Genomic DNA, 12,327 nt, shown 5'->3' on the forward strand with positions numbered 1-12,327 from the left:
CATACCAAACACTGTGCACCAGGTGACCTAAAGCAGCAGGAATTCCACACTGTTGTGGATCCTGAAGAATCTAAAAAGTCAAGAGTTGGGAAAGTGAATTTCATCTGAGGTCTAGTAGATGGCTGTCTGGTCCAGTCGGCATTATATGGACTTCTGTGTGTCCGTGATTTCATCACCTCTTCTCGGAATGATCCAGGTCACATTGGATTAAGACCCACCTACAAGGCTCATTTTAATTTAATCACCTCTGTATGGGCCTTATCTTCAATTACTGCCCCAGTCTGGGGAAGTGAACATACTCCAACCCACAAGTAGATTCATGGAAGCTCTTTTCAGTCCTGGTCACAGGAAGCCAACAGCAAGCCGGGCCCCTGCCATGTTCTGCCTTTGGGCTGGGCTACTAAACTCAACATGGCGGCTTTTGTTTGTTTTTGCCTTAGGGAGAACCAATGCCGACGTCATGAGTGCACTTTCGCAGGGCTACCGGATGCCACGCATGGAGAACTGCCCAGATGAGCTCTATGACATCATGAAAATGTGTTGGAAAGAAAAAGCAGAGGAGAGGCCAACGTTTGACTATTTGCAGAGCGTCCTGGATGATTTCTATACCGCCACGGAAGGGCAGTATCAGCAGCAACCATAGTGGGCACAAGGACCTGCCCATCATAGTTAGTAGGAAAAGCAGCCTTCGGGCGCAGCTAATCATCTCACGCCAGGACCCTCTGTGTTCCTGGTTCCTGACGGACAGGCCGAATTAACTCAGGAAGAACACCCTAGACTTGAGATGCTGTTTCTTAAATGGGTGGCCACTGCTCAGTGGGACCAGAGTCAAAATACAATACTCTCTCCAATATGCACCACACTGGCTCTACATGGGCTAAGTGACTCAGGTTCAGAGACTGTTGCAACAAATTCCTAGATGCAGCAAGAACTAAACTCACTTGGCGAAAATAACCCCATGCACAAGATGTTCCCTGACCTTCTGGATGCTTTGGCTTATTTTTTTAAAAACTACTAATCCAGTCTGTTAGGTTTTACACGTGAAGCCACTAGCTTTAAAATGTCTTTTCTAAACTTGAATGTTTTTGCTTTGGAGATTTAATTCCTCCCCAGCACCCCTTCACCCCCACCCTCACCCCGCCCCACCCCTATTCCAGTCTGAGACTGTTAAACATTTGCCTTTGTGGTGAGATGACTGGACAGGAGGTAGGGCCCGCTAGTCCTGCAGGAAGGAGCATGGTGTGTGAGCATGCAGATCGACCACTGCTGAATGGAGCCTTTTGGAGCTACACCACCTCCCACACCTCCCAGAGAAGGCAGGAGAGCCTTGGGTTCTGCCCTGTGGAGGAATGTTTTTAATGGTGTGGGTATTTCAGTTACAGGATTCTCTAAAGGCTTTTTTGACGGGGTCCTTTGGGAGAACTGTAACTCTAATCTGTTTGGACTTTACAAGGCCTTCCCAAAATGTAAAGCATTTCTTTCATTGCCTCAGACGACTTGAACATTTTATGAATCATATACTTTACCTGTACTCTAAGAAGTTAAAAATGCCATGTTTGGGGCTATTTTTGTGATTCTGTAATCTTTCCTAAATTGTGTAAGATGCGTGAGAGACTATTTACAGCTCCAGGTAGGATGGAGGTAACCATGGAGAAGCCTCCAGCAGACCTGAGAAGCTTTGTTATCTGGATTTTCTGTTGTAAACTCCAATTGGAAACCACTGTGTCTGCCCCTTTCACTTATGCTATTGTGTACATACTTAATAATTCTATTTTTGATTTTATTTTAATACACCCAATAACATCTCGAGACTTTTGTCTTGTGTTTCAGATTTTCAACTCTTGTTAGTGTATAAACAAGAGCCAATTGGTGGAGAAAGGGCAAGAAGTCACTCTGTACAGTCACGTGGTATGAGTTTGTGGTTCTCCATGGCCGGAGCATTGCAGGTTGGAGGACTGAAGAGGTGATAGCCTGGTGGATGCCCAACGGTCTGTTTTCCAACAGGCTTTGCAGACACCATTAAAATTGTAATTTGTATATTGATTTTAGCAAGATGCTTAGGAGAATGAATTGAATATTCTAATTTTCCTTAAACTTTAATTTGTCTTTTTCCTGATTTTTAAAATAATATCCTTTCAAAGCATTCTTGAGCCCTTCATTTCCAAGTGCCCCATTTATAAACACTGCGTGTGCATGTTTGGTCGCTTGATGTACAATAGCAGGTTCTCTAACACCCTTCCCTACACACACTCTCACACACTCATTTCAGAACTCACCTGTGTTGTCCAAGCTATTTCATGGAAAGGACGTGCAAAGAGTCCTCAAGCTAAAGAAAGCTCTAAAAAGTTCCTAAGAATGAATTTTTACCTTGTCTTACTTCTCTCAATTCTGCTTCCATTTTCCACCTGGCTTCTCTCCTCCATCATGTATTGATCCTTTCTTCCACATGCTCACTTCATGAGGAGCTAGCAGGTGTACTGGGCAGAAGTGGGGAGATGGTGCATTGGGTAGAGTGCTTGCTAAGCATGTCTGAGGATGGCATTCACATCCCAGACCCTTGTAAAAGTAAGGCATTGTCTGCAATTGCAGCGTTCCTACTGGGAAGTGGGAGTGAGAGACAGGAGAGTCCCTAGAAGCTGAAAGTCCAGCTAGCCTGACCACACACATGTGCACACACATCCACAGTATAATGTACACACACACACACACACACACACACACACACACACACACACACATCATACACAGACATGAGAGAGAGAGACAAAGAGATTAAAAAAATAAAAGGAGTGGTCACTTTTTCTATAGTCACATAGTGGTTACATCAAAGAAACAATTACAGTTATAACATCTTCTACCCCTTTATAAATGGCATCCAAGAGCCACAGCTGCCAAAAAGTTTGCAGTGGGAAACGCCACCTGTACAACTCAGTTGAATTAAATAAAATGCTCATCCCACCGCTGACTGCCAGGTCCTCTGATTTTTGTGACCAGCCTCCACAACCAGCTGGTAAATGTCTCCCATTTTCTCAGCTGAAAGCGTCGCTCAGGTGGAGCTGCTTTCCCACCTTCTCCTGTTCCCACCTTCTCCTGTTCCCACCTTCTCCTGTTCCCACCTTCCCCTGTTCCCACCTTCCCCTGTGGCCACATTCTCCTGTTCCCACCTTCTCCTGTTCCCACCTTCCCCTGTTCCCACCTTCCCCTGTTCCCACCTTCTCCTGTTCCCACCTTCTCCCGGTGGCTTCCTATCCTCTCTCCTTTAGGCCAGTGGAAGGCAACTCCACATTTTCACTTGGCAAACCTTCTAGATTCGTGCAGGTGAGTGTGGCTATTTTTACTGAAAGAAATGTTTATTCTAAGCACACCCACCATTCATTCAAGGCTTTTTTTTTTAACCTTTGGCACCTTATCAGAATTTTCCCCAGCTCACACAATAGCCCTGAAATTCTTGAAAGATCTAATTTCATGACTGAGGGATCACATTCATTCAACATTGAAGGACTAAACTGGGTTTTTTTTGTTTGTTTTCCATGTTATTTCCTTATGATATAAAATGAGAGGACTGAATTTCACCACTAGGCCACTGGGGAGCATCTACCACATGAAATCAAATGATTAAGACTCTTCATAGCACATTAGCCCTGATTCAGTTGGGTGTTCTGTTTGGCAAGGGTATACATTTCAGAATGATCCACTAAAGTCCACATAGATGTGAGGAGAAATTTCCCTAAGTAATTTTTTGTGTATAGAAAAGGTCATGCAAGCCAGGTTTTGAGGCTAGCCTGGGCTACTGTCTTAGTTATAGATTCTGTTGCTGTGAAGAGACACTATGACCATAGCAACTCTTATAAAGAAAAACATTCAATTGGGGGCTGGCTTACAGTTCAAAGTGTTCGTCCATTATCATGGTGGGAAGCATGGTGGCAGTTAAGCAGATGTGGTGCTGGAAAGGGGCTGAGAGTTCTACATCTGGATCTTCAGGCAGCAGGAAGGAGAAGTGAGCTTCTAAACCTCACAACCCAGCCCCCAGTGACACGCTTCCTCCAACAAGGCCACATTTCCCTATGGGCCTATGGAGGCCATTTGGCTCAAATCACCACAGCCACATACCAAAATTCTGTCTCAAAGTTCATAAAATGTCATGTAAGCATTAAATTCACCAATATGCTTTTTATTTTATTTTATTTTATTTTTTATTTATTTTTTTATTTTTTTTTTTTTTTTTGGTTTTTCGAGACAGGGTTTCTCTGTGTAGCTTTGCGCCTTTCCTGGAACTAACTTGGTAGCCCAGGCTGGCCTCGAACTCACAGAGATCCGCCTGGCTCTGCCTCCCGAGTGCTGGGATTAAAGGCATGCGCCACCACCGCCCGGCTCCAATATGCTTTTAAAACACAATTTGTAGGGATTGTAGTTTTCAAATTAAATGTTTTGCTAGTATTTTGGTTCATTTTATGAGGAGGATGTATTAAAATGGATAACATTTGTTTCAGCAAGTTTAGACAGCTATGTGGAAAGCTTTCCAATTTAGTTTCCTAGGCTTTTGGTGTGTGTCTGCGTGTGTGTGTGTGTGTGTGTGTGTGTGTGTGTGTGTGTGTGTGTGACAGAGACAGAGACAGAGAGAGACAGAGAGAGCGCATGTGGGGACAAGTGCCGTGATTGCATGTTGAGGTCAGAGGACAACTTGATGGTGTCTTCTTCCACCTTCTGTAGGTCCTAGCGATGTAACTCAGGTAGTCCAGCGTGCATCATCAGGTCACATGAAGCTTTAACCAGCTAAGTAACCCACTAACCCTAATTTCCTGTGCTCTTATGAGTCTGTTAAATACTTTACATAGGCATGTTAAAAGTGCCACAGAGTTCCTGGGGTGGCCACAGTGTGATCGCATTTCCTTGGGTGTGGAAATAGCAATTAGCGATTTCTATGGCATTCATCTCTAGGTTGTTGGAAAGACATTAGGAATAATCTAGATTGTCAAAGTATAGTCTTAATTCAGAGCTAGAGTTGAAGTTCACCTTTTCTGCACCAGAGATGCCATGTCCCAAGGCCAGAAGGATAACTTAAGTTCTGTTTGTTTTTAGTCTTATCCCCTAGCGGCTGCCCTTAGACTGGATTTCAACTTCAGGGTTTTTTGTTGTTTTGTTTTCTTTTTTTCTTTTTTTTTTTTTGAGGGGGGGGCTAGTGCAATTAATATGCTGAATATTTACTGGTAAAACATTAGTGAACACTAACAAAATTTAATTAAATAAGGCATTTCTGTGAGGAAGAAATCCCTAGACATTCAGAATAGGTGGAATGTAGCCTATGAATAGATTCAGATCCGTTTTTGCCACCAGGTGAGTTTTTGACTACTTTTTTGTTTGGGGGTTTGGGAATTTCAGAATTGTGGATGAAGTTACAGGCCTGTTCCTCGGCAGCTTGAGGAATGCAAGAGCTTTAGTGTCAGTGCCTTATTGCATTCAGATGGCACAACCAGATGCTGGCTGCTCAAACCCCCCCTGAGGCAACCATGTTCAGAGAGGCAAAGTAGTCACACTCCTCTGAAATAACACGCTCTGATTAGCATAACAAATGCTCACGGGAAGTTCGGTCCATGGCAGTTCAGTCGGGGAAATGTGGTGTGGACTGACCACAAGCTCTCTGGGAGCCAAGGTGAAGTGCAGGCCAGGTGCCAACGGAGCTCGAAAGGGCTGCATATGGAGACATGCCTTCTGCCACCTGGAGTCAGCGGGGGAAGAGTAGCGGTTCTGTGCTGAACGCATGGCAGGTCCTTAGATCATAACTGCCCAGAATGGAGTTGATATGGGTAATTGGATTTTCCTGAAGGGATAGGAGTCACATTAGGAGTCTGCATCCGTTGATTGCATGAGATAGAACAATGAAAACTTTTAAATTGTTTGCCCATTGTCTTGAATTTTTTATGTTAAAAAGATATTTAAGTCATCACCCCAATCTCTTCATGCCAGCGTACTTCACACTGTAATTGTGGCTCTCTTTGGGCCAATGGCAGTCACTCGGCACTGTTTCCGCAGACACTTCCCTGTGGGAGAAACCAGTGGATACGTGAGGGACAGGAACATTTCGCCTTAAGTTGCCTGCTTAGTGGTGACAAGCACAGCAATGGCAGATAAAACAAAAACAGGCAGAAAGTGTGAGGTCATTCTAAGGGGAGTGAGGCACTGAGAAAGGGCTTCCCTGAAACGCAGGGCACAGCCAAAAAGGAGGCTTCAAAGAGAAGCTCGGGGCCTGATGCAGCTAGGAAGGGGCACAGCAGGGGACGGGCACATCAAAGATGGGGCTCCTGCCCTCCAGATGTGCATGTGCACAACTACCCCGCAGCTTCTTTACAACAGGTCACCTCTCTGAGACCCAGTGCATGGCAAGTGCTTAGAAGCCCAGAAACCTGGATCAGCAGGCCATGTCTCAGAGAAAAGGATGTCCAGGTTAGGAGTGGGCCTTCCTCGGACCACGGGTGACAGCACTACTGATCGAGAAAGCTCCCACAGTCTGCAGCGTGCACTGGAACCATGGTGCCAGGCAGAGCGAAGGAAAATCTGAGCAAAGGTCTTTAGTGGGGTGTCTGTAGGGTGTTTGCAGCCAGTTCTGAGAGCTGGGAACTATTCCTACCTGTCTAGTACTTAGCTCTGGGTGGTTAGGACAGGTGGAAACTGGCATAAACTCCAGATTGGTTGGTTTGCATATCAAAGATGAGCTGGAGTTGAGGATACTTGTGGGTTTTTCTAAAGACTGCAGCCCTGGGAGGGACTTTCCCTCTAGGGTCACAATGAACCAGATGTCAAAGCTTTGGGAACAGAAAATTAAATGCATGCTGATGCACAAACAGGCAGAGCAAAGTTTGCACACTCCAAAGAAGAGCCAACATTTCTAGAGGGTAGGATTATACTGTCCTGGTTCACATACCCAGTACCCGGGGGAGGAGCACTTGATGGGGAAAGAGACCTTTCCTGATAAGACTGTAGGGAAGGCAGAGACTAGGCCAAGATGCTGAGGTGAGGCGAAGGCCACTGTTGGCTCTGTCTGGGCTGCAATGGTCCCAGAAGATGGGAACCTGACAACATGCAGAGGCCGTGGAGCAGATGGGGTAACTGTGAAGGAGACAGGTGAGCAGACATCTGCACTGGCCTGTCCACTGGCTCACCAGAAGGCAAGCTCACCTGGGGCTCCAGAAGGCATCTGCTTCCTGGCCTTCTCCATAGTTGCTCTCAGACAACATCAAATGTGCCATACACCACCAAACTCTGGACGTGTGCTCTGGCCACCTCCAAAGCAGGGCCTGGCTCCGCTTTCTGAATGCTTTAGGTGTAAGGATGTGAATTAGCATAAAGGAGTCCTGCTAGGCTCAGTTGTCTAAGCTGCAAAGGTGGCCATTACAGACTTGGGTGACTTAAAGGAAACGGTTCTCACCTCCAGGAGGCCAGAAGCCATTATCAAGTTGTGGAGAGAGCGGCTTCCTCCTAAGGCCTCTGTCCGACTGGCACCTGTATTGATCCTTCCTTCGTGTGTTCTTCCCTCTGACACATCTGTGTCCAAACTCCCTCTTCTTATATGGACATCAGCCTTACTGGTTTAGAGGACACCCCGTAACCTCATTTTAACTTATCTCTCTAAAAACCTTATCTCCAAATACAGTCACACCGTGAGGTTTTGGGGTAAAGACTTCAATAAATAAATGTGGAGCTGTGATTCAACCTGTAATACTCTCTTGAGAAACAGAGAATACGAGCCAACATTGACCTTATGAATGAAACCACACTGACAGTGTGGAGCGGTTCGGACAGTCTCCTGTGGTCACCCTAATGAGGCAGGGCATATTCTAAAGCTGGCTGTTTTGCAGCCAGCACAGAGTTGGACATAGCACATAGGGGCTGGGCCTGATTAACCTGCCCACAGCCTTCTTGACCTCTGTTAGCCTTTGAACACTTCTGAGCTTGAATTTATTCATAGCCTACCTGTGGTGGGTTTGAATGAAATGGCCCCATAGGCTCATAGGGAGTGGCATTATTTGAAAGGATTAGGACAGAAGGCCTTGTTGGAGGAAGTGTGTCGCTGGGGTTGAGCTTTGAGGTTTCAGAAGCCCTCTTCCTGCTGCCTGCCAAGATGCAGAACTCTCAACAACCTCTCCAGCACCATGGTGTTGTGCCCGTGTTGTGAATCCTCCAGAGACCACCAAGGAGCCAGTTTCTGATGCAAGCACACAAGAGTCTTTATTTTCAGTTCAAACCTGGACGGCCACCCTATGCTCTGATGCAGCAGATGGAGGGAAATTCAGCAGCAGCAGCGGGCTCAGGGGTAGAAGAGTTTTTAAAAGGAAAAACCACCAGCTAGGAATTACATGCCTTGGCATTTTGGGATTGGGTGAAGGGATATGGTGATAGGAATTCCAACCGGGCCCCCATGGTCACGCATGCCTGGCAAGACACTTAGTCATTTCTGCTTAGTCATTTCCAGGTCATACATCCTAAGTAAACCATGCCCCATGGCTATGAGGTCACGTAATCACAAGGCATGACCACGTGATCTATGCATATGTGTGGAGTAGTGCGCAGGTGTGAGCTGGCCCTTAAAAAGGCAGGCCCCATGTTGCCTCCTCCTCCCCCCTCTTCTCACACATGTGTCCTTCCGCAGGCCTGATCACATCTATTCCTTTCTCCTTGTCTTAATAAAACTCTTGTTAGTGGATTCTGTTGTAAAACTCTTGTTAGTGGATTCTGTCGTGTTTCGTCACTTTTCCTCACAGGGTAAGAACGCTGCTAACCATCATATGGGGCACGGTATTTCAGCATAAAACCACATTTGAAACTAATTGGCTGCTTCTAGGGTATCAGTTCAAGTTTTGTTGTCCCGGCACATTCCTGAGATTCTTCCTGGAACTGAGTACAGCCCTCCATCACCAGGTGGTCTAAGACAGAGTCCCTTCCCAAAGATGGAGTCTGTAAAGTCAAGTCTAGGCCTTCATATTGCCTTCACAATGTCTACTCAAGCACCACCATGCCTCCCACCATGATGATAATGGATTAAACCTTTGAATGTGAGCAGGCCCCAATTAAATGCTTTCCTTTATAAGGGTTACCATAGTCATCGCATCTCTTCACAGCAATAGAACACTGACTAAAACACTACCCTACTGAATTTTGGAGCTATTGTTTGCCAACTGGGGGAATTTATTGGAAATACAACCCAGTCTACAAATGGGCTGTGCTGGTCACAGTAAGTAGGAAAGACTGTCATCCAAATCACTGTGCAAGGACAAGTGCTGGACCCCACAGCTCCTCAGGCAGGGTCAGCATCAGAATTGTTTTCTGGCAGAAGACAACCAGGCTCATCTTGATTCTCATGATGTAAAAATATATTATACACCATGCTTTTAGCCACATTCATGTGCACATACACACACAGCTAACAATCCCGGCAGGAAAGACCCTTTCCATTGTTATTCTAAGGGACATGTAGGCATGCCAAGGTTAGGTTCTGGTCAACATAAAATTATTTTAGGAGACTGAATTCTTTTTGTTGCTGCTCCTGCTTCTTGGAGACAGCACTCTTCCCTGATACTTGTTGCTATAAACTCGAAGATTTGTCTGGTTTTGTTTTTGTTTATTTATGCAGTGCTGAGACAGAACACAGGCCTTATCTGCGCCACATCCATTCTTGGTCACTGAGCCACACCTGAAGCCCAAGATTGTCTTATTCTGTTGCTGATGCTGTTATTTAAATCATTTCTTTTTCCTAAAGAAACCAGAACTTGAGAACCAAGAACAAGAGTGTATTTATTCTCAACTATGAGAAATAAGTAACAGTGACATCTGGAACCTCATCATTCAGTGATACTTATGAACCATCTGCTGGAGAGCAGGCAACATATCGGGGGTGGTTGGGATATCTGAAATATGATGATGACTTGGGTGGGCATAAACCTCACCATCCTGGACACACACCCTTAGACCTACACTGATGCGCCTTATCTTTCTGAACGATGATGGAGAGCTAACAATGTGTGAGCATCAGTGGCAAGGAGACAGAGACACAGCTCCATGCTGCCACCCTCACAACCTTTAGTGTTTGTTCTTTCTCCCTAAATGGGATTTCTAGAGACATTCATAGAAAATTGCAGGTTCACAGCTGCAGTGAGAGAACAGCCGTGAGCAGCTAGCTGTTAACTGTGCTGCTTCTCTGATGGTGAGAAGATTCAGCCTCATTCCTGGGCTAGGACTCTCTCTCTCTCTCTCTCTCTTTCTCTCTCTCTCTCTCTCCCCCCCCCGCCCCGCCCCCTCTTATACTGCCCAAAATTTCCCGTCTTTCTTTCTCAGTAGAAATAAAGACAAAATATGAAAATTCAATAAAACTTAAAATCCAATAAAACTCTTAATTTCAGAGAACTGGATCGCAAAAACCAGTTTTCCGTATTAATCAATAATGTAACAAAGCATCCTTTTGGAAAATGAATTCACATATAGATAAAATTCTAGAACAAGTGCAAGGGAACAAAAATGAAGACCATCTTTCTGGACCCAGCGTGAGGCTGAGGAAAAAATCTAATATCTTCTAACAGAGAATTTGGAGTGATGAGTTCCTCCTCAGCTAACATTCAGCTGTGTGCAGAGACTTACAGTAGAAATGTAAAAAATCCCACAAAGTATGAGGCAGTGGTGGCGCACGCCTTTAATCCCAGCACTCAGGAGGCAGAGGATCTCTGTGAGTTCAAGGCCAGCCTGGTATCTACAGAGAGAGTTTCAGGACAGCAAGGGAGAAACCTTGTCTCAAAAAACAAATGGACACTCACCCCTCTCCCGCCAAAAAACCCACAAAACATCTGCAAAATAAGGATTGGACATGTCATCTTCCTGGAAGGAAAATACTTCTAAAGCTTGAAAAGAGCTTGGATGGACTCCATTCTTGCTCCTATCAGATGTAAGCATTTTCTGGTATGTTCCAGCATCAATGCTAACTGAACCTGTTGGGTAGAAGAGTGTAGTACAATTAAGCTGATGTCTGAGGGAAGAAGAGGGGGCCGGTGCTGTGGGATGGTCTGTATGTCAAATGTGTTGCTGATTGGTCAATAAATAAATCACTGATTGGCCAGTGGCCAGGCAGGAAGTATAGGCGGGACTAACAGAGAGGAGAATTGAGAGAACAGGAAGCTGGGTGAGAGAGACACTGCCAGCCGCCATGATGACAAGCCACATGTGAAGATGCCGGTAAGCCACGAGCCATGTGGCAAGGTATAGATTAATGGAAATGGATTAATTTAAGCTGTAAGAACAGTTAGCAAGAAGCCTGCACGGCCATACAGTTTGTAACCAATACAAGTCTCTGTTTATTTGGTTGGGTCTGAGCGATTGTGGGACTGGCGGGTGGCAGAGATTTATCCTGACTGTGGGCCAGGCAGGAAAACTCTAGCTACAGGCCGGAGCAAAGTGGCTGTCACTCCCTCCACTAAGCAAGCTCTTGTGAGTGGAGACTGGGTTGCCCTTAACAAACCCATATTCTGGGTATCCAGGCTCTGAGTTAGATATTGTTTCTAGAAAAAAATTTACTTTTGATGAACCAACTGGTTTTGTTTACATTCTCAGCCAAGGCTCCTTTGCTGTTTGTATAATCTGGATGATAGCCTTATCTTTCCTTCTGTAGATTAGCCTCATGCCATTTGCTCAATTTTGTAAAATCCAATTATGTATCAAGAGCTTTAAAATGCTAATATTATTATTGGACCCAGTGAAACCTTCAGAAATCTTAAATATGCAAAACTGCTTAAATAACTTTTAGGCTCAAATGTTCCCCTTACATTACTATTCAAAGGTACTCTAACTGTAAGATATAGCTCAGTGGTAGACTCCCTGTGCTGTATGCATGAGGTTCTAAGTTCAATCGCCAGACAAACAGCATGTGTGTACTCACGCCCCCACACACCTGCAAATGACTAATTTGTGACAACACTATGTATTCAAAGCCTGCTGTGCATCCAGAAATATGCAATGTATTTAAAACACAGATCAGCTTAGTATATTATAAATAAAAGGATAATGGAATCATGTAAAACATTCCAAATTATATATGTAAGGAAGTGGAACAATGTTCACGATCCATTCTTAAAAAGCAATCAAATAACCAATTATTTACAAAGAATGATTAGAGTCATTTTAAAAGGACAGCTGAAAATATGCAAAATAATGAAAGTGCAAAAAGAAAAGGAGAAAATCAAAATACTTCAAGAGAACACAATAAAGTCACAGCAAAGACTGACCAACCAACCACCTGTCCTACATTCATGAATCTTTCCATTTGTTGTTGTTGTTTTCGAGACATGGTTT

At 44.7% G+C, this 12,327-nt stretch overlaps 1 protein-coding gene and 1 long non-coding RNA gene across 7 annotated transcripts in view; one reads left to right on the plus strand and one right to left on the minus strand.

The window, feature by feature from the left end:
• The window catches only part of Lyn (LYN proto-oncogene, Src family tyrosine kinase), a 124,050-nt gene extending 122,241 nt beyond the window's left edge, over positions 1 to 1,809 (plus strand). For all 4 annotated transcript variants that reach the window (XM_052717641.1, XM_052717642.1, XM_052717638.1 and 1 more), the window contains exon 13: positions 441 to 1,809. In XM_052717641.1, the coding sequence (XP_052573601.1) occupies positions 441 to 643 (203 nt within the window). In that variant the 3' untranslated portion in view covers positions 644 to 1,809. The remainder of the gene's footprint in view (positions 1 to 440) is intronic.
• Positions 1,810 to 4,224: 2,415 nt separating this feature from the next.
• The window catches only part of LOC128097570 (uncharacterized), a 31,331-nt gene continuing 23,228 nt past the window's right edge, over positions 4,225 to 12,327 (minus strand). For all 3 annotated transcript variants that reach the window (XR_008213904.1, XR_008213903.1, XR_008213902.1), the window contains one exon: positions 4,225 to 6,038. This is a non-coding gene — a long non-coding RNA (uncharacterized LOC128097570). The remainder of the gene's footprint in view (positions 6,039 to 12,327) is intronic.

Source organism: Peromyscus californicus, unplaced genomic scaffold (genome assembly GCF_007827085.1).
Source record: "Peromyscus californicus insignis strain IS unplaced genomic scaffold, ASM782708v3 Scaffold_5__1_contigs__length_169319896, whole genome shotgun sequence".
Taxonomy (NCBI): Eukaryota; Metazoa; Chordata; class Mammalia; order Rodentia; family Cricetidae; genus Peromyscus; species Peromyscus californicus.